This window comes from Argiope bruennichi, chromosome X2 (genome assembly GCF_947563725.1).
Source record: "Argiope bruennichi chromosome X2, qqArgBrue1.1, whole genome shotgun sequence".
Classification (NCBI taxonomy): domain Eukaryota; kingdom Metazoa; phylum Arthropoda; class Arachnida; order Araneae; family Araneidae; genus Argiope; species Argiope bruennichi.
The window spans coordinates 7524124-7548897 of NC_079163.1; the positions used below are offsets into that span (position 1 = coordinate 7524124).

The 24774-nt window shown below is 31.3% G+C and overlaps 1 protein-coding gene across 2 annotated transcripts in view; it reads left to right on the top strand.

Moving 5' to 3' along the window:
* LOC129959946 (ankyrin repeat domain-containing protein 27-like) overlaps nt 1-24774 on the top strand; it is a 57742-nt gene that overhangs the window by 11628 nt on the left and 21340 nt on the right. For both annotated transcript variants that reach the window (XR_008783485.1, XM_056072861.1), the window contains exons 2-13: nt 1028-1133; nt 1212-1248; nt 1349-1422; nt 1522-1562; nt 3292-3351; nt 5327-5382; nt 5613-5769; nt 5869-5942; nt 7600-7765; nt 9911-9982; nt 13130-13193; nt 13895-14033. Coding sequence is in view for 1 of the 2 variants with exons in the window: in XM_056072861.1 (XP_055928836.1) it covers nt 1028-1133; nt 1212-1248; nt 1349-1422; nt 1522-1562; nt 3292-3351; nt 5327-5382; nt 5613-5769; nt 5869-5942; nt 7600-7765; nt 9911-9982; nt 13130-13193; nt 13895-14033 (1046 nt within the window). In the remaining variant the exon portion in view is untranslated. The remainder of the gene's footprint in view (nt 1-1027; nt 1134-1211; nt 1249-1348; nt 1423-1521; nt 1563-3291; nt 3352-5326; nt 5383-5612; nt 5770-5868; nt 5943-7599; nt 7766-9910; nt 9983-13129; nt 13194-13894; nt 14034-24774) is intronic.

Sequence of the window (24774 nt, forward strand, 5' to 3'; positions counted from 1 at the left end):
AGTTTAAAAAAATAGCTAGTAGATCACAATAAGAGTGGTTACTACACTCTATACCTTATCTATATGGTGCTATACCTCTCTAAACTTTATTCTTCATCATTTCACAGAACTCCATTCTTATCTCTTTCTAATCATATTCTGCAATGTGCCTTACTTAATTAAAAATCTATTCTGCATCATTACAATGCAAATTAAATCGACTTTCTTAAATATATTTTCATTTAAAAAATATTTAAATTTTTTTATGAATATTTGAGATGAGGTTTTTTTTTTTGTTATAATTTCAAAATGGAAATAGTAGCTTTTCTTACAACATGTTGAGAATTATCAAGAAATTTAACATCATTTCATACCTTTCTATCTCTTGGATGAACCTTAAAATTTAATTTTTACTCAAATTTGTTCCCTCTAATTTCGGGATATTTTGTTATCACGCAGGATGAGACAATTCTTCTTCCAACATTATGTCTGCATTTTTAAGAGTTTTCATTCTAATGAAGCATCAGTATGATTTTAATTAAAGATTTTATGTTTGTAAATCATTGTGAAGATTTCTTTGTCTGTATTAGCTTCATATGAATTACCAGTCCAAAAGTAATTTTGGATTTCTGTCTTTAAAATGCAATTTCCTCTTCAAAGTTAAGTGTCTGAATAGTTTTGCCTTTTTATAAAAATTAAATTAACATATAAAAAAGGTTACATTTATAATTCTGGTGTCCAAAATTATAAAAAATTATATTTTCAATTGTTTAAATTTTATATATTAATGCAATAAATTAGTAACATCAAATAATACTATAAAAAGAGGTAGAGATAGATAGATTGTAAGTTATTATGCAATCTTTTAGGTCTATGACATTGTATATAAAAGTTAAAAAAAAAAAAAAAAAAAAAAGATGATGAATTTGAAATTTCTTATATCTAATCTATCTTCTAAAAATATTTTAAGTTTTGTTTTCTTACAGTCTTTTAATACTTTTTTTATCAATATTATGCTTTTTTGGTGTAATTTTCTGGCTTTTTTTAGACCAAATTTTCTGAAAAATTAAAGGAAGCACAAAAGAAACTTTGGCTAATTTGTGTTCCATTTCACAAAAGTCTTAAAGGGGCTACAATTACTAAAGAATTTGTTGGTAAGTTTTTACCTGCATTTTTATAATTGTTTTGAAAAAGTTAGCTTGAAATCTTATTCAATTTTTTTCTGTTTGCAGATACTCATGTTTTGAAACCTTCTCCTTTCTTTAAAAGGTAGATTTTGATTTTAATAAATTATGTTAAAACATGAATAGAACATCATTTAGTTGTTTAATAATCATAATACCCTAGCTAATTGTTCTTTTTCTTGTAGTCATTTTGTCACAACAGACATCAATAATCCTTTGAGTTTTGAAATTGAAGATGACACAATCAAAACTCAAACTGGTAAGCTGTAAACAACTGCTGTTGCTTTTTACTTTTTTTTTTTTTTTTTATGTAGCTTTGTTAATTTTTTGTGGTTTATCCTAATTTGTTTCATTTTAGGGACCATAAAAATTTTAGCTGAAGAAACTGCATATAATGATGTAAGTTATCTTTCTGTTTTATGCAATTTGTATTTACTATTATAAGTCCTATTATATAAGATACTTAATGGACAATATCATTATCTTTGTCTTCTGAAGTTATTGGATATAATTTTAACATATTCTAATGAAATTTATGTATTTGTTACACGAAATATCACATTCTTGAAATGTAATGTATTAGTTAAGCATAGCCAGTGAAAACTATGCAATTTCATTTTTCAGTTACTCATTACATTTTTAAACTTTAGCTACTTGAAAGGAATTGCCAATGAAAAGTGCTATTTATTTTAATTTGAAAAACAGAGTGTTAGAGGACTGTTTCATCATTGTTATTGCCATGCCATTTATGATTCTTTAAACTGTTAAGGATAAGTTATTTTTTTTTCTTGAAGGTAAAGAGTTTGTTGCACTAACACAAAAGAAGAAACTATTAATGCAAAAATAAATGTTAAGTATAGGAGTAACTGTAAGGAGGACTGTAAAATGTTAAGTATAGGAGCAAATAAATCAAGACTAGTTAAAAAAATTTGTTTTGTTTTGTAAGCTTTATTTGCTTGAGGTACTAGTAGCACTATATTTTTCTTTTGATGTACTATTTGTTACATTTGATCATATATTTCTGGTATCCTTTATGTTGTACAATAGTTATTTTTTTGTAGTGAATTCAAATAAATGTTTCAAATTTTTCTTTTTTTGTGCATCCATTTAAGAACTATAATATATATGTAATATTGATATTGCCAAAAATTTCTCCAAATGGGAACATTAGGACAAAAAATATTAAATTTTTAGTAATATTTGCTGGGTTAGGCTGTTTTTATAATATATGCAAATTGCAATTTAATTCTTTTATATCTGTTTTTCTTGTACAACTTAAAAATTACATAATTAATTTGAAACTAGCTAAAAAGAAATGTGAGAAATGTGCAATTTGCTAAAAGAAGAAGAAAAAGAAGAAGAAGAAAAAAAAAAAAAAAAAAAAAAGATTGAAGATGAATTATTGTTTTAATAGAAAAGTCTTATTTCTAAATGGATTTAAATATTGAAATAGAAAACTGGCTTCATTTGAAATGCTTGTTTGGGTATTGAATAAAATGCTTAAAAATGGTTATCTTGAATTAAAATTCTAGTTATTTTACTCAATTACCTCTCAATTTCAAATTTCATATGCATATGGGATTTCATTAAAATCAAAGTAGACAAATTATATTGAATCATTATTGGTCAAAATCCAAAGTATAAAGCATGCAAATTAGAAATGTTTTAATTACTACCTAATTCAGTGTTTAAATTCTTTGTTTAGTGTTTGTTTCAGTGTTTAAATTGGTTCGGATTCTTTTTATTGTGCTTACTGAAATCAGTCACTTGGTTCCTTTCAACATCTCAAGCTCCTTTAGAATGTTGGAGTAGCACATCATTACCCATTACATTCCATTTAATTGGATTTTCCAGATGTAATCCATAAAAGCTGGCTCCACTGTCTTTCTATCCTTCGGCTTTGCTGGAGAGTACAGTTCAAACAATAGTAATAAAATGCATATCATTTGAATTTATATTTTAAAATTTAAATTGTGAATGTTAAAAAAAAAAGGGAGCCCTTTTTTATTCGGCAATAAAATAAAATTGTTTAAAAACCACCTGTATTGTATGTAGTATTTGAAAATGAATTTAAAAAGTGGTATAGCTACTGTTATCTTTAAATTTAATTTTTGTTTATTATTTTTAGGATTATAAGCCGTATAGGATATTAATAACTGAAACTCCACTCTGTTCATCCAGTATCAAGGTATTATTTTATGAGAATTTTTTTAATGTTTTGTTGGACATTTTATCATTTTATTAATACTGATACAGATTATGCCTGTTAAGGCTTGTGTGTATGATAATACATATAATTTGTAAATCATTAGTTAGATTTTATGCTTTATGAAAGGTGAATGATATTAGAGGAATTATATGAAGTTTAAAATTGAAAGTTTATTTTTCAAGAAGATTTGGATATGATTTTATGTTTATTAGCATAAATGATTTTCTTCGTTGGTAATTATATCTGTTTAATGGAAATTCTTCAAGAAGTTTAATTATCATGATGTTATTAGAGGACTCTTTAAAACAGTTAAGAAGGAAATTTTGTATTACTTATTAACATGCATTTATTTGAGAATACCATCTTTACACTGCTTTATAAATATCTAAAGCAACTTCCATTTGTTTTATAATGAATGCTTTTGTGATTTAACATTAAGAATACAAACTGTAGAAATCTTAATATATTTTATTAAAGTAGGATTCTGACAAGATGTAAAAAAATTCTTATTCCTTTTCGATTTAATATAATTAGTAGATAAGATTTGTGACCACCATGGGGTTACTTGTGCTTCCATCAATAACAATAATTCTAATGTTTATGCATTTAACACTGCAGTACTTTATAGGGATAAAAGTGTTTTACAGGGTGATTATAGATCTCATTGATTAACTAATTGAAGGGAGTGAAACTGGAATCTTAGTGGTACAACTGTTATACTGGCCTATACACAGGGGAAAAAAATGGCTGGTATTGTGGATAAAGAAAAGATTAAATAATAATTTGTTATTAATTTGCGCCATACCAAGTATAGAATGAAAACTTTCTGTTACCAAATGCATATTCTAACAAATCCTACACAACAATTTTACTCCAGATCTTGCTTTTTCTTGGGAAAACTGTCTTTTGGACTTGATTTATTGAACCCATTTCTTGTTGCATTAGCTATTAATAAATTAGAATTTATCAACAATAAATTATTAAAAAATTTAATAACATAAAAAAGAAACATTTTAATATAAAAAAAGATCATTATTATTTTGTAAAAAAATAATTACTAAATTTTAAGAACAGAAATTTTTCATTCATTCTTCATGATTTAATGTGTATGTCCCTTTTATTAAATAAAAATTGCTCTGAAATATTTTACTGTGCATTAGTACCTTTTTCCTTCTGTATTACTAATTATCTGTAATGTTTACGTCTCATAAAACCGTGAATCTTCATTGTTAAATTTAAACATCTCCTTCTTTATCTTTCCTCTCATCCCTATTTTGTCGAATTAAGCCCATCCTAGCGCATGCGCAAAAGCGCGGAAGATTTTACAATCCGTTCTAAAACAGTATTTTATCACTTCTCTTGATTGTATGATGCAACTTTGTATTCCCAGTCTAATTAGAGGAGGGAGAGTTAAAGATGATTTTATGTCTCCGTTAGGGAGACATAAAATCAAAAACGAATACTATTTTGCTATGTTGGCGATCCCTGAATATATATTGGAGGCAATTTAAAAAATTTCTAGAAAATACCGAAAAAACGGTATTTAAACTTCTGAATACCGGTATTACAAAATAGTACAAATGGCTTAAAATACCGGTATTCTGGTATACCGGTACTGCAATCCCCAGATACTGGTTATTGCATCTGCCATGCTACTCACAACTTGAATTTTTAGAAAAGTCCTTCAATGAGGTATATAAGTAGTTAGTATTGCTAATTAGTTCGTATTTCATCCAAGTAAAATTTTCTGGTATGTTTCAGATTTAGAGAAGCCCAATAAATACTGCTTAGAGTAACTTGCAAATGTGATTCATTGTTAAATAGTTCCGAATTGTAGACGTGATTTCTATTCAGAAGTTATTAATGAGATTCTTAGGTTGATCATTATACTTATTTTTAAAAATTTTGTATTTCATTGTAAAAACTAAGGCTGTATAATTTGTATCTTTTTTAGGATGAATTGCACTGTACTAAGAATACTAAAAATGGTCTTAGGTTGTCTTTAAATGAGTAAGTAGCTGACTAGAAATAGAGCTGTAAAATTAGTTTGGAAATTTTTGACTTTTGATTGCACATTATTTCATTAGATTTAAAAATTATTTCATATGATGGATATCTAACTTATTTTGATTACATAATAGTTTAATGAAAGGGAAATAATTAGAAATAAATTTTTATATCAGTTTGGATTTTTTTTCTTCTTTTGAGGCTTAATCTTTTTATTGCTTGCATTCTTCTAGGTGTTCTAGTTTTCTTGCGTCATTTCCAGAGTGTTCTGAGGTTTTAAGAATGCTCGATAAGAAAATACAGATATTTAATACCTCATACATGGTTTTACCCCAATATTTGCAACATGCTTCTCTTAAATTGAAAGAGATGTTGAATTGGGTTGTGAAAGTAAGTTTGTGCTTGTAAGCTAATCTAGGAATACCATTTTATCATTTAATTTTATGTATTTCTGCTATCAGTAATATTTGAATCATTCTCGTGTTTTAGGAGTTTTCTAGTTCTCTGCAATATCGGACATCTGAAGATTATTCCAAATCTGAAATATCAGCAGCATTAGAAAAGTATGGACAGTTATCTTAATTTATTTCAAACCAACTGTGACATGTGTGTTTTCTTTGTGTTTTTCTCTTGATGCTTTTTCTATCTGGTTGTCTATTTTTAAAACATTGATATAAATAGGTATGGATAAAAAGGCCCTGATCGTGAGACAGGAAACAAGTAGTAGGAGGAGGGGAAATTCCTTCTACAATAAGATGTCTTAATGTCATGCAATTTTAATATTACATACTTATTTCTGTCGTAACTTGTATCATAGTAATATGTTTTTTTTTAAAAAAAATTTGCCGAAATAGTATCCTTACATGATACTGAACCTCTTTTTTTAATATCTAGTGTGAATTATTTATTGAAAGATTCGCCATCTAGAAGGTAGGACTACCTAATATTTTCAAAGGGAAACTTTTCAAGAATTTTTGTAGAACCAAGTGCAGCTGCTGGTGAATGAGCAATCAAATCATTGAACGACTTCGTGTTATCAAGTGCCGATTGAAGATTTGACTCGCGCTTTGCCGAGATAAAATATATGTTTTTTTTATATGTATTATTTTATATATGTATTATCTCAGTAGATTATTCCTATCTAAAGCCCTGTTTACAATGAACTATATTTAATGTGTTTCAGTATTGAACACAGAATACTCATATGTAGAGAAAACTATAAATGCGGATATAATTCTGTTCCTATTGCTTTCAAAAAGCTGTACAAAATGGCCGCTGATTACTTTTCGAGAATTTCGGAAGATCTGTGTACCCAAATGTTATTGATGCATTTCTGGTTTCTAATCATTTCTGCAGCATTTAACGCTGGTGATTTACCCTGTTGAAAGCAAATGTATCTGCCAGGTCTGCACAGATTTCAAAGCCTAATTCATTTATACAAAACAGTAAATGAATGGAAAAATTATAGTGCTGGCTTTAGATATTTTTACTATAGTTAAAACTAATGTCGTTGGTTTCTGATATTTTACTTTACAATGGCTTCATTGGAAAATATTCCATCTATTTTACTGCTTAACGATATTTTTGCCTTTTTGGCAACATATTTGAATGTCACAGGATTTTTGTTTAAAGAAAATTGTTTAGGCTTAGAGACAGTTTTTAATTTTGGGTTAATTTTTGAAGAAGATACACACTCCCTACTTATGCACAGGTTGGCTATATTCGGAAATATATGGTAGTTAAAAATGTTTAGAATTTTATCTCTCAACGACGCTTAATTATTATCTTTTTAGACTTTAAAACAAGTCGGGAGACCTAGCGATTTTGACTTTTTGAAAACAAATGAATTTACTTTTTTTAGCACATGAATGTAAATGCAAATGAAGATGGAAATTCACTATAATTTAGATTTAATGTTAAAAAAAATTTGATAAATGAGTGTAATTTTTGTGATTTATTTCTACTTAATGCATTCTTATTTTAGAATTTTAAATCAATCTGTATGTACTAGGTGCTTCTAAATTTTTTCCTGTACTTACTTATATTTGCTTAAATATTTCAGATATGAAAATTTAGAGAGAAAGTGATTTTCACTTAATTCACCAGAATCTCCATTTCTCAAATTTTATAAATTAAAATGTAATTTATAAATTTATAACTATATAACTTTTATAAATTAATAGATTATACAATTTACACTTGTAAACTTTTTTCTTTTAGCTATATCATGTTTCATGTGCACGATAAAGTTTTCCCAGTGATAAAGAAATTCTGTAAAGAAGAAGACAGAAAATTATTTCAGAAACTTGTGTCACTATATGAAGATCATGTTACTGCAGATCAGCTTGGTGTTCGCGAGTCCTTTTGTTGTGAAACTCCCAGTGCTGTGAGTTTAATATATATTTTTTTCCAGACATCATTCATTTTGATCTATCTTCATATTAAAATAATAAATAATTTTTTTTTTGTGTTTAGCATGCATATGAAGAAATAAAAATTATCAATGTTTCAAATCTGTGAAAGATTTAGTTGATTGAAAGATTGAATAAAATTAGCACTCTATACTTTGCCATGTTGTAGCTTTAATGAAATTATTTAATGCAGAAATATTGTCTTATAAAGTTAGTAATTCTTTACAGATTACAAGTTAAAGAGATTTTAATAAAGAAAAAAAAATCATTAGTAAACATTGGTAGATGATAAATTTTTATCCCATTGAAAAAAAAAAAAGTTTTTCATGTAGATATGGCAATTTCAGACCATAAAATGCTTTAAGAGTTATAATATTATTTGTAATCTTTTATGTAAGAATTTCTTTTCTCATAAAATTTCAAGGTAATAATTCTTTCAGAAAAAGATGTTTCGTTTTTACTCATTGTTATATTAAATTGTTGTTTCAGGGAGATTTGTTTCATAAGAATGATATTCTAATTTTAAATTAAAAACATGTCTGAAAATGCAGCTGAAATTTTATTCTTAAATGGTGTTTCAAACGGACACTTCCAAGTATAGGAATATTTTTAATCTGCTATAAATGGATACATACATAATTAATCTTATTTTCTGTTAAAGTACTTAAAAGTTTTGTTCTTTTTAAAAAGTTTTGATTGAAGTAAGCTTTATTTTATTGTATATCACTTTAAAAGTGTTCACTAAAAATTAAGAAGTAACAGTAAAATCAGTACCATCTGAGAATTATTTTATGAATATTTAAATGAATAATAACGGATTTTCAAAAGTGAACAGAATAAACTGAAAATTAATGATAACTTAAAAAGTATGCAAATAAATTAGACAAAGCTTAGCGGTAATATATATCACTTCTAACTTAAGAACGCAAGAAAATGTTATATATAGTTTTTACATTTTGTGGTATCAACATGAATATAAAATTATTTTTATGTTCATATATTTATTATAACATTCTAAAAAAGCATTTTTAGAATTATGTTCTCAGGCAGGTTCGAACTTTTCGATGATTACAATAATTTCTGTATATTTTATAGCCAAGAAAGTCAATAATTCTAAATCTTTAATTTGAGGATATAATTATTCCTTTTTTTTTAAAAAAATTACATTCCTTTGCCAAGAAATTTTTTTGGCACTTATGAAATATAATAGCAGTTCTTAAATGATAGTTCTGAATAAATGCACACTGGATTTAAAAATACACTGCAGAATTTCATCCAGGTATTTTCCGAATTGTGATTCAATGCTTTAATGTTTTTGTGGTTTCAACTAATCTTACTGAAATATTTTTCAAATTTAGTAAGGTGAGCTGCATTTCTTTTACATTCCTATTTTAATTTTGTATATAAAGATAAAACTAGCGAATTTGCATTTTTGTGCATGATTTCCCTGTATAAAAGTTTCTACTGATTCTTATATATTTTTACATGTGAAACTGATGGTTGTACTTTCCTAGTGTTTGCCTTTTATAATTAAATATCTCATCTAGTGATGTGCAACAGCATCTAGAGCCCAGGGAAATATTTGATTTTTTGCACCCTGTTGTGTTTTGTGGTTTAGCAGTTGCAAATGGTGGCGGGGGTATGGTATTTTTTTCGCCTTCGCAAGATGGTTTTTAAAATTAATGCAAACACACTGTTTTTTCTCATGGCGTCCCCTAAGACTGTCACTCAGAACATCTATAACACCTTGCCCCTTGTTGCTATACCATTGATTATGGTCCATTATGAATTAATATTTCAGTGTTAATTGAATAATATAACAGGGAATTTTTTTTCATTAGTATCAGTATGATTGTCGAAAAATATAAATATTTTTCTTAATTTTTATTTTGAATTACTATGTTTACTGTGTTTCAAGATTTTGAAATTTTAGGTTATTTCTTTCGATATATAGGCTTTTATTTTTAAATTAAAATATTATTTACTTCATGATTTGGGTGTGAACGTTTGAGATACAGAAACTTCAAAATTAAAAATAATTATTCTGTTAGTTGAATAAAAATAATTTCTTTTAAAGGTTACAGAATTTCTGAATTTATTTATTCTCATGATCTGTCCAGGTAGTTGAACTTGCTTCTCTGAATTCAAGAAAAAGTCCTGCAGAAAAACTGCATTGTTTCATGAAGACTCTTGTAAGTTAGTTTTATAATTCTAGAGAAAAAAAAAATCTTTTAAAACTTTGACATTTGAAATTTCAGTACTTAAATAACAAGAACTGCATAGTATTTTTCTTTTACCCCTCCATTAGGTGTGGCTATTTTAGGTCTCATATTAGTTGCGGCGATCGCTCGTATCTTATGCGCATTATTTATCTTCAAAGTTTTAATTTTTGTAATCAAACACCTATAAATATATTTAGTATTGTGTATATTTTTTTCATATCAGAGAAGTTTTTCAAAAAGCAAACAAAGAGCGTTAAATAAGCGGGACGTAATTGAAGCGAAGCAACTTTAATTATATTATGAATTATCCAATTATTAAAATAATAATAAATTATTAACAATCGATTTTAGCGTTTATAATCTTTTGTACGGGTATAGAATATTAAAAAATAAAATCTAGTGCCTCAAAAAATGGGAATTAAATTTTAAAATTATTATTCAGATCCATCCTTGGTTTTCCTAAGTGATTGTGATCTAGCAACTAGTTTTACATTTATATTACTATATTCAGGGTATACCACAAGGTATGCAGTGTTTAATATTTACAGATTTGGTTAGAACACATCAAGACAAGTATTTTGATGTTATAATATGTGGGGACCGGAATATAACATCATAGTCTAATAATGCGAAGAACTTTAATTACGAATCCGACAGTTTGTATTCCAAATTACGATGCATACGATGATTGCATAACATTTAAGCTTCCTTAGGGCTGACTATGCAAATTCCACCACTGCGGCATATTAGGCTAGAAAACAGGTTTGATGAGAATGAGTCGTATGTTTCGCTAAGAAATTAGTGTGTACTGTACGTAATCATTGTGGTTCTGAAATGAGCAAATATTTGACTAAGCATCGTGTTTTCATTATCATGAATTGTAATCATCAGTGGCTGTGGTGAAGAAATTCAGCAATTACTACAATAAAAACGGCACGACGATCAAAAAGTGCAGAAGATTTAAGGAGAGCGACACTGTATTGGACAATATGCTAGAGATGGGGGGAAAAAGAGATGCGTGCCAGATGGGAAGCTAATATTCAGGAAGTAAAAGAATTGTGTGAAGCAAGTGTATCAACTTCGGTACGACAAGGTGGCACGACAACTCGACATGTCCAGAAGCACGGTATATCGGACAATGAGGAGGGATGCGGCTCTGTTCCCTTACAAAATTCAAGTCAATTAACCGTTGATCGATATGGATGGTTTAAGGAGGTTTGATTTTGCGAACACGATGATTAATAAGGTTGAATATGGCGAAATTGATTTTAATCGGATCTGAATCAGTGACGAGGCGCACTCCCACCTCCAAGAGTATGTTAACACACCTGGAGGTTCTGGGCCACTGAAATTTTTCATCGTGCAATAGTTCGGCACGCATTCTGCCTCCACTTAAGATCACAGTTTCATATGCGTTATCTGCCGAAGACATCATTAGGCAGGGTTTTTTTTCTTTTTTTTTTTTTTAATTGAGAATGTCACCTGTGAAGCTTATTTTGGCGTGTTGAATGACGGTATCATCTCATTCTTGCATGGCACAAACAAGAGAAGCGATTATTGGTTTATGTAAGATGGTGCTAAACCTAACTACACTCAGCGAAACTTCGATCTCTTAGTGGAACATTTTCACAGTAGACTGATCGGGTTGGAAACCATTATATAGTATAAAGTGGCCACCTTATTCCCTGGATCTTAACCCGTGTGAAGTCTAAAAGATGCACACAGTCCTCACATTTGACGACTTGACAGTAGCAATTGAAACCAAGGTCAAGGAAATTGGAACAGATGTTTTGCAGAAATAATTGAGAACTTCGATTCCAGACTTCGCCATGTCATTTGTTCGAACAGCTGAAATTTCCAGAATCTGTTGTATTAAAAGGTCTCAATAAACATTGATTTTTACTTTTTTTTTTTTCCTTCTCATTTCTTGAAGTTTTCATAACACAAGTTTCACATCTTAATTAGACTATGATGCTATATTCAGGGACTTCTTGTATTATACATCAAAATACTCGTCTTGACGTGTTTTGTTTGTCCGAATCTTTAAATATTAAACGCTGCATACCTTGTGGGACACCCTGTATTAACCCTGCTACAAACATAACCTGTTGAGTCATTCCTTTCCTAATGTTTTGACAGAGTTGGTCTATCTTTTATCGGAGCATTTTCTCATGTGGACTTGTATAGGTAATGAAATTTTGCAGTAATGGTAAGCTAATATCTTGGTCTAGAAGTCCTTTTTAGTATTTTACTGGGAATGAGTTAGCCTAAAAAGCTTCTTTATTATTATTTTATTTCCAACTAATAAAATCCGGCTATTTTTTTTCTGGCCGTATGGGGGGCATTCATTGGTATCTTACATTTACTCTTTTAGCATTGCAGCATGCATTCATTTTGTGTACACAATTCTTCTTTTGGTTCTTTTTATAGAATGACAGATTAAAAAAAAATCTTTTTTGGGAATTGGTCGTTTTCAGAACTAGCATCAGTCGCGCCAATTTTAGAAAAATCATAATAATCTGCAGAAAGAGTAGAATCCCGAGGTCGTAACTTTTGTTTTAAACTATTCCAATAGTTAAAATTTAAAGTATGTAAATACAAAATAAAGGGGGGGAAATAAAGAGTTACGACTTCAGACGCAGCAACGTATCATATTGTCTGTGATTTCAGGCGGTTAGAGATAGGTAATTATCGCCGAAAGCTCATTAATCCCCACCTATTGAAGGTCCATGCAGATACCTTACTGTGCTTAAAACAATCAGAAGTTAATTTTTAGAACGAGCACAGAGAATACCTAATCAGTTTTAATGATCATCCACGCCTAACAGAGGGTTAAGCCACTTCTTTTATATTGTATTTCTGTAAACTGTGCCATTTTATTAATTTATGGAAGCAATCAGATTAAAGAATGAAATTATAAAATTCGTACATATATATATTTATTTTTGATAAATCAATCATAAAGGTTTTATATTCTTTCCTGTACTGAACTTTCTTGGTTACATTGTTTAAGAATTCAATTTTCAACAATTAAAAGTCTTTGTATCCTTGTGAAATCTTTATACATGTCACAAGGTTTTTATTCTTTTCTTTTTTTTAATTCATGCTGCATTTTAGGAACTTCTGAATCAAGACATTGAACAGTTCTTATTAGAAACTTGTTATCCGGTTAGCAATAAAGGTAATAATGTCTGAGTAATTTAAGCTACATTTTGTTTCATGCAAATTTTGCATGCAATTGTCACTTCATAAAATACTTTTTTTTAGTTATCGTTTTTTACACTGTTTTGTGAATTATTTCATTGTGAACGCCATTGTGACTTAAGTTGCTTTATTTATTTAGAGTAAGATATTATATAATTTGTATTTCCGATGGAAAATATTTATGAATTTTATAGTAATGTTGTTTGAAATATGAGAAGTGTAGGAAGGATTGTAATTTTTTCTTTTGTAATGTAATTTAAATGAATGTAAGTTTATATTTGCTACTGAAGTGAAAGAATATTAAAGTGTGTCTAAATTTTTTTTTAAACAGACTATAATATCTGTTTTAATACAGTTAAATCTGTACAGCCATTTTCCAAAAATTTATTGGGAAATTGTAATTGTATAGTCCCTCCTCCTCTGCAATTAAAAAGTTGTATGTTAAATTTATAAAATATCAGGTTTGTCATATTTTTAAAATCCTTTATGGCTTTCTCTTACTGCTTAGTCAATATTTAATTTATGATAGTTGCTGTTAAACTATCATTAAACTTAATTAATATATATTCTTATTTCTTGCTTTTATTTTAATCATCACCTTGCTTCAATTTATGTATAAAATATTTTATTTGTATTATTATGTTACAAAAATATGCTGATGGCAATTTCTGCTTTCAGATACACCATGTTTAACAACAGATGACCTAATACCTTTGCTAGTGAATGTAATTGTTCAAGCCAGACCTCAATATTTCGTTAGTAATTTATATTATATTCAAAACTTCTGTTGGGAAAACTCTCCAGTTGATAAGATAAGGTAAATAACATTTTCTGCATAGGAATATATTTTATTAATTTAAAAAATAATTTGTCTGAATTAAAAAAATAACTAACATTTCTAAGAACAAGACACTTTAAATGTCCTTTTATTGTAAATAAATTTGCTCCAGTTTGAGAATTCATGTGTTTTCCTCCATAATTACAATATCATATAAAAATGGTATAATAATATTTTAATGATAAATTAATAAATCTCCATTCTAAACTTTAATTATTCGTCGCTGAACAAAACGAAACTGATTAATATTTGGATCTTATGTTTTTGCATTTTTTATTTTGTAATATTCTGGTAGCTATAGTTAATGAAGAATTTATTTTTCTTTTGATATTGATATAAATTTTCATTAACTGTTTTTTTATACATGTGTATCTTTTTTCTCCCTTATGTATATTTTTGCATTTTTCACCATGGTTGTCTGAATAAATTCATGTTTTAACCATGCACAAGATAATTGAGTCGAAAAAATAAACATTTATTTTCATGTCTCCATATTATGGGAATTGGTCAGTTGATAAATATAATGAGAAAAAAGTTATTAAAATTGATTAATATTTTCTGCTCCCACGTATGGGTTAAATGTGACGGAAATCGACTGTTTTTAATCAATTTTTTAAATTTCTGTCTATCTGATTATTATAGCATTCACTGTTAAATACTTATGAAGAGAAATAAAATTTGTCATAAAATTGGCCCATTACGTCCATTCATACATTCCTTTCAAAGTAAATGAAAATATATGGACTTACTACAGTATGCAATTTTTTGTTTTTTATCATCAGCATAACGTTCATGCATCAGTTTGTTGATGAATCATGATAGTTCGAAGTATATGCAAAACAAAATGCAATTTAGGTCTAATAAAAGTATCTGTTTCATTTATTTTCTTAGTGTAAAGCTATATATTATGTGTAGATGGATAAACTCTAAAACTAAACTAGAATTATCTATAAACTAGTGTGAAGTTTGCAAGAAGAAAGTAAAATGATTTTTAAGAAAACAAGTTCAGCTAATAAAGCATTTTTTTGCATTTTAAATTATTTTCTTGGCCTTTACTTTTTGTTCTCACCAAATGATACAGTGCTGATTTGTAGGGGAGCTTGTATATTACGTATCTTACCCCTTTTTTGACACTACCCCCGAAAATTTAATAAGGATCAAAAGTATCTTCTCAATTTTTCATTTGCCAAAGAAGCGTTAAATGTATTAAAGACTTGGAAATCCATAATCCTGGCAAATTGTCACATTTCAGGTAGTTAATAATATCAAATGAAGTATGCAGATTGGCACTAAAATAATAACCTGTTTTGAAATCGTTCATCCCTCAATTTTTAAATATTAAAGCCAGGAAGTATTTCAGCGAATCTAAAGCTCATATTTAATAAAGCGGTTGAAACAATTTCTTTTCTAAAAACTTACTTAAAATTATTAATCCTTTGAATATAAGAAATGCATTTTCTTTTATCAGTCTGTTAATATAATATTAGCCATAACACTGGATAACAGAAAACACTTCAACGAGCTGGGCATTGGAGAAAATTTAAAGGTTGGAAAATCAATCGGTTAATTCATACATTATTATACCAATTTTTCTTTTTCATTGAGTAATCGCACTTGTGCAACTATAGAAAAGAATTTTCTATTAGGGGAGGGGGCTGTTTAAAATATTAATCTTCAGGTCTCAAAATTAAAGGGGTATTGTTGATCAATTGAATAACAGTTTATGGAATTGAGTCCAGAAACGAATTGTTGCCCTAGTATCCTCGTTAATATTATCTGGTAAAAAGAAAGAGTAAAATGCCATGCAAAAAATACAAAACACATGAAGATTTTGTAATATCTGAAATCTTTAAAATTTTTTAATTTTATTTATTTATTTATTGCTTTCTGTATTCTTTGAATTCTTTCTCTGCTAACTAATGTTTTGGAACTTAATTTTGCACTGTCAAAATTATAATCAAAAATTAAACAAAAAATAAATCAGCTTGATATTTTTTAAGACTTAAATCGCCTTCCACTATGCAATTGTTGTATATTGTAATTCATCAAGAAAATAATAATGAGCATCAGAAGGATTATTAGGATCTTAACATTTGCATGTTATTGTAATTTCACAAATTTCTTTTGTTCACCTTGGAAGCAATGGACGACTGGAATTTTTGAACCAATTTTGATGAAATAATTTTTATTGCTTTTAGTAAGTTGAGCTCTTAACAGCTAAACTAATAGAGATAAACTTTAGATATTAATGAAAAACAAGTTTTTCGCCATTTTTTCTAAACCTTATGGAGGAACAGATGATACCTATAAATTTTGTTTTCCGTAATATATTTTTCGCCATTTGGCAACTGTTCTGTGGTAAAGCGACTGAGAGAAAACAATAATAATAATAATAATAATAATAATAAAAAAACGGCGCATGCATATATAAAGTAGTATCCTATACATAAATGATACATATTTATATTTATGTATAGGATTTGATTATTCCTGAAAAAAAATCGATATATCGAAAATTCAATATACTGAATATTGCTTATTTTTCATCACTCTTATCAAAAATAACTATACAGTTGAAATTTTTTGTATTATAGAATTTTGTAAAGAAATAAGCTATCAAAAAATTACTTTTAATTAATGTACAAAGAGCAACTATCTTTCATTATCATTGAAGCTAAAATTTCACTTCCTTTTCTCGCGCCTTTATTTTTTAACTCTCTTTCTCTGTATCAGCTGAATTTCTCTTTCACCCTGAAGGATTTCCGCTGAGAAGCCTTACCACTATGAGAAATTTAAAGCTAAACTAAATTGAATTTAAATTTCTCTCTAATTCTGAAATTCTTGCTTCAGGTTCAGAAAGAGATTCATGAAGCAGAAAATTAGAATAACGCATAGCTCATTGGCAATTATTTATTGTTTTTTCTTTTAATTTCGAGTCTTCGAATGATTTATTACAGAAAAAATCGGTGAAACGTTTTTAAAATTTAATTTGTGGTAATCCAGTGGTGGATTTCCGCGTAGGCAGCTGCCTGGGGTCGCTAGATTGAAAAAGGGCCCGTTTGCAAGTCGATCGAAAACTGTTTGCCTATTTGCGAAATAAATAAAGTAGCAAATTGTAGAAAGTTTATGAATTATAAAATATTAGAATGATAATAGCATTCGTTAAGCATAATTTGTCAGGTTTCTGTCTGTGCTTTTATGTCCACTTAATTGTTCCAGTATTTATTATTACCAGTATCCTTCTTAATATTGTGTATAATCTTGGTTAAAGTCGTGATAAATCTATACAAACATATATATTAATAAAATTATTAAAATAAAAAAATAATCTTTGTATTTAAAATATTAAAAATGTGTTCAAATGTGAAACTAAATTGACCAGTTTTCTAAAGCTTTCTTTTGAGCATTATAAAGTGTGTTGCCTAAGGTCGTGAGATGTTTTGAATTCTCCAATGTTTTAAGTAAAGAAAAACTGAATTTAAACTGAAATTCTCGCTACAAGTTTGGAAAAGGATTCTTGTAACAGAAGATAAGAATCACATACAATGGATGGAAATTTATTCTTTTCTCATTTAATTTCTAGTCTTCCGAGAGAAGACTAGAAATCGAAATTACAGTAAGTATCTGCCAAAGTATTTCAAAAATTAATGTATATTTCTCTGTATGATGGAAAACAATTGCTTTTTTAAATTGCAATATAATTTTTTTATGTGAACATATTTGTTCGATAAGTAGCACAAGGAGTGCTTTTTAAAAATTTATTCAAGGGCAATATATGAAGGTTCCATTGTATTGACTATATCAAACTTGAAAATAAGCCGAATAATTTGATAATATAACTGTAACACAACATAATATAAAAAAAAATGTTTGCTGTAAAAGTTGATGAGCCATTTCATTTTTTAATCTCGCATTTGGAAGAGAAAGAGATTCATTAATGGAATGATAATTCATCGGCAACCTTGAATTAATAGCTTCAAGAAACTGTTTTCATCAAAAGTTCAGTTAATAACTTGAATAAACTGGGCAATCCTCTGTCATTAAATCAAATAAAAAAATCAAGTGGGAAAATGCACTACAAATAATATTAGCAAAAGTCTCTTAAGCTATCACTCAAAAAAAGCTTTTATGTAAAATGCACATTTTTTTTTTTTTCATTCTAACACTAAACTGTGAATGTGTAATATGACAGATAATTTTAAAAATGTTAAATAATGATTAACTGATCTAAAATGTCAATTTTCAACCAGTTACAAAGACCAAACAATTATGACATATACAAATAAATAAATATTTAAAAAGCATATTACGATAGCAGCAGATAATGATTTAAGAATTAATAAGAAGGAATAATTGCAGGCAATGAAATTAATAAAATGAAATTATGAATTAAATGAAATCTGGAACTATTGCAATAGTATATCAGAATCAGGTTAACCGAGAAGGAATGCATTTTAAAAGAATAAGTAAAGATTAAAAATAGTGCATGTGGAATGTATACTGGCAAAAGATCTTATTAGTAATCAGTTTACCTGGAGAAAAAAATAAAATTTAGAGGATACCCAGAAAAATATAGAAATTTGTTAATTTATTCGCCTTCCAGATAAAATCAAATGTTTCAAGATAAATATCATTTAACAGATGCTTATTAATCTTTTTTACCAGATCAAAATATGAAAGTACATCAATGTTTTTTTTTCTTTTCTTTTGCCGTTTTACATATATGCAGTCGCAGAAAAAAAAAAGATGCCCAACTTTATTCTTTTGTTAATCATTAATTAAAAATGCCATGTTAAAGGTAGTAACATATACAAAAAGTTGTACACATTTAAAATTGTATAAATTCTGAAATTTCCTATGGTAACATCCTTTCATGATCACATGAATATATTTTCTATGGAAAAATTACCCCGAGTTCAAAGTAAGATTGCCATAATAACATTGGAATAATATTTGATATTCTTTGTTTACAGTTACCATATTTCAATATGTATATTTAGATTTAGATATTTTCTGGACATCGGTAATAGTATTTAAAAAAAAAAAATGTGACATCTTAAAAGCATCTATAGATTAAAATTTATTGATACTTGAAGCGTGACGAAATATTTTCTGTGAAAATTTCTGGGAGAAGTTTGATTCTTTTCTGCAAAGAAATATTCAAGAACGAACTTTTGTTTAAACTGCATACGATCCTGAATCGTCATTACATCAAACGCGTCAAAGTGAGTCCTGTTGTATGACTGAAAGAAATGAAATTCAATAAAAAATTTTTATTATTTAAAAGAATTATTATTTTTTGTATTAAAATTAATATTTTACTGATAGAGAGAAAAATAACTGAGTTTTATTCTTCTTGCAATTTATTTTTTTATCAGTATATACCATTTTTATCACCATTTCTGACTACTCATAAATAGATATAAAATGATACACCACTTTATTTTACGAGCATTTGAGGAAAGTAATGAATTTCATTCACTGATAAGTTTAAATCGATTTTCTTCCATGCTTTTCTGGCATCATAGTGCTCTATACAAAAAAGGATTGCAAATTGGCAGTATGCAAGATGCCAATATGCAATTGGCATTGTATATTGGTTGCAAAAGATTTTGTAATATTGTCACGAAGATTGGAAATAACAAGGCTGTTAGGTTGAACAAGTAATCAGATTTATTCAAGCAAAGTAACTCTCAAGCGTACAGGACCGATAACTCGATCACAACTGGTGACACTTGACTTTATATACACTCTCAGAATGTTCGAGAAACATCCAGATAGAACATTTAAAGAAAGATCTAGAATCAACTAGAAACTAGAGAAATAATAAATAACATTTTAAATTAAAATTCCAGTCTTTGGATAAAACTGACTTGGCTGGTATTCGAACCTGGGTCGTGAAGGTCTACAGTCTCGTGTCTTGCCAACCAAGCCACAGGAATTGATATCAGTAGTTCATTATGCGGCATTACTCCCCTCCAAAGAAAGACAGCGCCCCGCTGTCAATCAGGTTAAGGGCTTTTACTCTGGAACGTGTCATGGGACCCTTGTAAATTTCTTGATTTTCGGCAGGTACGACATTTTCATTTTGACTGTCCTCAATTTCAATTTGCTTGTCGGGATCATGGTACGGTTTCATTCGCAGTACATGGACAACGTCTCTTGGTCGTCTTCTTCGGGATTCAGGGTCAAAATCTTGCACCTCGTATGTTACGTCTGATAAACGGCGTAAAACCTGGTAAGGCCCAAAGTACCTCCTTAAGAGCTTCTCGGAGAGTCCAACTTTTCGGACTGGAGTATAAATCCATACGAGATCTCCAGGAGCATAAGATACCATTCGGTGTTTGGCGTTGTAACGTCGACGGTCTTTATCTTGGGCACTCAGGGTTCGCACTCGGGCTAACTGTCTTGATTCTTCAGCCCTGGCAACCATCTTAGCGACGTAATCATCATCTACATCATTGGGAGAGAATGGCAACATTGTATCTAACGTCGTTTCGGCGTCGCGTCCATGAAGTAAAAAGAAAGGCGTAAAACCTGTCGTCTCCTGTTTAGCGGTATTATAAGCAAAGGACACAAACGGTAAAATTTCGTCCCAATTTTTCTGCTCTGTATCCACATACATGGACAGCATGTCGGTCAAAGTTTTATTAAAGCGTTCTGTCAGTCCATTTGTTTGAGGGTGATACGCCGTCGTGAAACGATGATCGATATTGCACAGGTCAACAAGGGTGGAAACAAGTCTTGCTCGGAAAACGGCTCCCCGATCCGAAATAATTACTCGTGGAGCTCCATGCTTTAGAATAATTTCTTCGAGCAAGAACTTTGCTACTTCTTCGACTTCGGCGGTCGGCAAGGCTTTTGTTATGGCATATCGTGTCAAATAATCTGTGCAGACTATGATCCATTTGTTTCCCCGACCAGATTTTGGAAATCTTCCGAGGAGATCAACCCCAATGCGATGGAAAGGTGCTATAGCTGGAGGGATGGAAACTAATCGTCCAGGTGGTCGTTGAGGAATAGGTTTTCGTCTTTGGCAATCCCGACAATGCATGACATATCGGACAACATTTCGGTACATCCCTGGCCACCAAAATCTTTTGCGGATTCGGTCGTAAGTTTTTGCGAAACCAAGGTGGCCTGCCGTAGGAGCGTCATGGAAGTGTCGAAGTATGTCGACTCGTAGATGTTTCGGAATGACTGGTAGCCATTTTTGTCCAGCTGGATCAAAATTCTTTCTGTATAGAACCCCGTCAATTAATTCAAATCCTTTCTTTTCTATGGATCGGCTGTTGTTGTCAATGTTAATTTTTACAAGGTCTGGATCTTTTTTCTGTTCTATTGCAAGGTTCATACTCGTGGTAACGGCTAGGGATTTGTCTGCTGTATGAGTCTCATCTTCCACTGGATTTCTCGAGAGAGTGTCGGCATCCCTATGCTTCTTACCGGTTTTATATTGAATGGAAAAATCATGTTCTTGAAGTCGAAGGGCCCATCTTGCAAGCCTTCCTGAAGGATCCTTTAAACTCATAAGCCAGCACAACGAATGATGGTCGGTTTTAACTGTAAAATGTTTTCCGAATATATATGGCCTAAATTTGTTGATTGCCCACACAATGGCGAGGCATTCCCGTTCGGTAGTGGAATAATTTCTTTCGGCTTTTGTCAAAGTTCTGGAGGCGTATGCGATTACTTTTTCAGCTTTATTTTGGATTTGCACCAAGACAGCTCCAATACCATAACCACTGGCATCCGTATGAATTTCTGTAGGGGCATTTTCGTCGTACATTCCTAATACAGGATCAGACGTAAGCGCTTTCTTCAGACTGTTAAAAGCTTTCATTTCTTCATGACCCCAATGAAACTCCGCACCACCTTTTAGCAGCATCTGCAAGGGTTCAGCGAGATAACAAAAGTTCTTGATAAATCGCCGGAAGTATGAGCAAAGGCCAAGAAAACTCCGTATATCATGTGCGTTTTTGGGGGTAGGAAAATTGCTAACGGCTTTCACTTTGTCAGGATCAGGACGAACGCCACTACTAGATACAAGATGGCCCAGTATTTTTACTTCTCTGGCCGCGAAAAGACACTTCTTCGGGTTGAGTTTAAGACCAGCATCTTGAAGGCTTTTTAAAACAAGTCTTAATCGAGTGAGATGGTCATCAAAAGTTTCCGAGAACACTATTATATCGTCTAGATAACAGAGACACATAATCCATTTGAAATGGCGCAACAAATTGTCCATCATTCTCTCGAATGTCGCGGGGGCATTACAAAGTCCGAACGGCATGACTTTAAACTCGTATAATCCTTCGGGTGTTATAAATGCCGTCTTTTCACGATCAGCCTCGTCTACTTCTATCTGCCAGTATCCGGAGCGAAGGTCCATGGAAGAAAAGAACTTGGCTCCCTTCAGACAGTCTAATGTATCATCGATACGAGGAAGAGGATACACATCTTTCTTCGTGATCGCATTGAGCTTGCGATAATCAACGCAAAAACGCCAGCTTCCATCTTTTTTCCTCACGAGTACAACGGGTGAAGACCAGGGACTTTCAGACGGCTGGACGATATCGTTATCGAGCATCTTTTGAACTTCTTCACGAATGATGCGTCTTTCGGTCGATGAGACTCGGTAGGCTCGTTGGCTGATTGGAGTATGATCACCCGTGTGAATCCGGTGTCTCACATTCGTCCGTGCAGCTGTCTGCTTGTCAGTCTTCGTGAAGATTGCCGTAAAACGTCGTAGCAGTTTAGCTAGTTTGTTTTTCTGTTCATTGTTCAACTCTGGTGACAACATCGGTGAACAATCCATTTCGACGTTTGGCGTCTCTTGCTGTGCATCGATGTCATCTGACTTGCTAGAAATTACACATAAATGTCCCCCATCCAGTGGTTCGGCTTGGCCTATGCACATTCCTCTAGGGATTACTCTGTTCGTGGACTGCAAGTTGGCAACCCAAATTTCACTTTTCCTGTTATGGTATAAGGACACCATGGATGGCACGGCGATGTTTCTCTCAAAGAGCAGCTGCTTATTACCATCAATGACTACGTTTAGGTCTCCTTGAACATGGTATCCTGATACTGCTACCTTTGTCACAGAATGGAGTTTAAGTGTGTAGTCTTTTGTGGCATACAATTTCCATGTGTCTGGTGTGGCAACGTCTTGGCAAATGTCTTCTACGTATAGTTCACTTTGACCACAGTCGATCACGGCTTGCGAGGCTTTTAAAAAGTCCCATCCAAGGATTATTTCGTGACTACAATGCGGCACAACAATAAATTCAAACGGCAGTTCTCGGCTGTTTATCCGAACACGCAGGATACATTTTCCGATCGGTCGGATGAAACTTCCATCAGCGACTTTCAGTACAAGGTTTTTGGTGTCAGAAAACAAAACCTTCTTTAACGACCGTCGATACTTATCGGAAATGATCGAAAATGAGGCTCCAGAATCGACTAGAGCACGTATAGGTTTCTTATCTATAATGACGTCCAGTTGATTTCCCGTCATCTTGGCGGCCGATGGAGGATTTCCGTTGCATGCGGCCTCACCTCCTAGGAAGGTCGCTCCGTTCAGTTTTCCTCATTTCTGCGGCTTGGCGACTGACTGGATCGACGATACGGTGACGGTGATCTGAAACGGCGTGTAGGGGATCGGCCTCTAGATGGACTGGGTGTGGAACGGCGGATGGTATTTGGTCGGCGGTATTCTTCTTCTTCAGCGTCAGTTTCGAAGTTCTGTTGGCGGCGTCGATAATTGTCAAATACAGCTTTCCGTTCTCTGCAATAGCGCACAACATGTCCTGGACGGCCACAGTGGAAACAAACTGGTCTATTGTCGGCAGTTCTCCAAATATCAGTTTTTCTTGACTGTACGGGCAACCTCTGAGCAGGGGCTCTGGTTCGTCTGGCCACAGCTGCATAAGATGGTCTTGGTCGAGGTTCGATTGGTTTTGCTGAAACCGGTGCCAAAGCTTTTACGACTTCGTCTTGCACCAGGTCCTCTAACGACTGGGAATATGGTTCCGAAGGTGCTTTAAGTTCGGTAACCAACCGCTGAACTTCCTCCTGCACTATTCTGCGAATGAGGGACGTCAAATCTGGCTCGTCCTCCATGGATGCTACAGGTACGACGTTTGGTAGCCTCTCAAATCTCTGTCGTTTTACTCTCTTTTGCTTCATATCCTCTATATGGTTGCACCATTTTGTGAAATCAGCTATAGTGGTGATTTCTTTCATTAAAAGGGCCTGATAAATGTCTTCGGCAATACCTTTCATTAGGTGTGACACTTTTTCGCAGTCAGACATCGATGGATTAACCTCTAGGCAGAGACCTAATACGCTCTGAATATAGGACTGCGTACTCTCCCCTGGGCGCTGGGCTCTGTATTTAAGTTGTTCTTCGGCTTTCTTGGTGTGTTTTTGACGGTCACCAAAAAGTCCTAGTAATCCATTTTTAAACGCTTCCCAGGAATTCAAGTTGTCTTCGTTGTTTTCAAACCACTGCTTAGCAGTGCCATCTAGGAAGAAATATACATTGGCGAGACACACCATGTCATCCCACTTGTTGAAATGGGCAACTCGATCATACTCCTTTAGCCATTTAAGAGGGTCCTCTCCAGGCGTTCCGGAGAATGTCGATGGGCTCCTCAGTTGTTGGGGCGTAGGAACAGTCACTACTACGGGCTTGGCTTCTACCGACATTTTTGTCCTT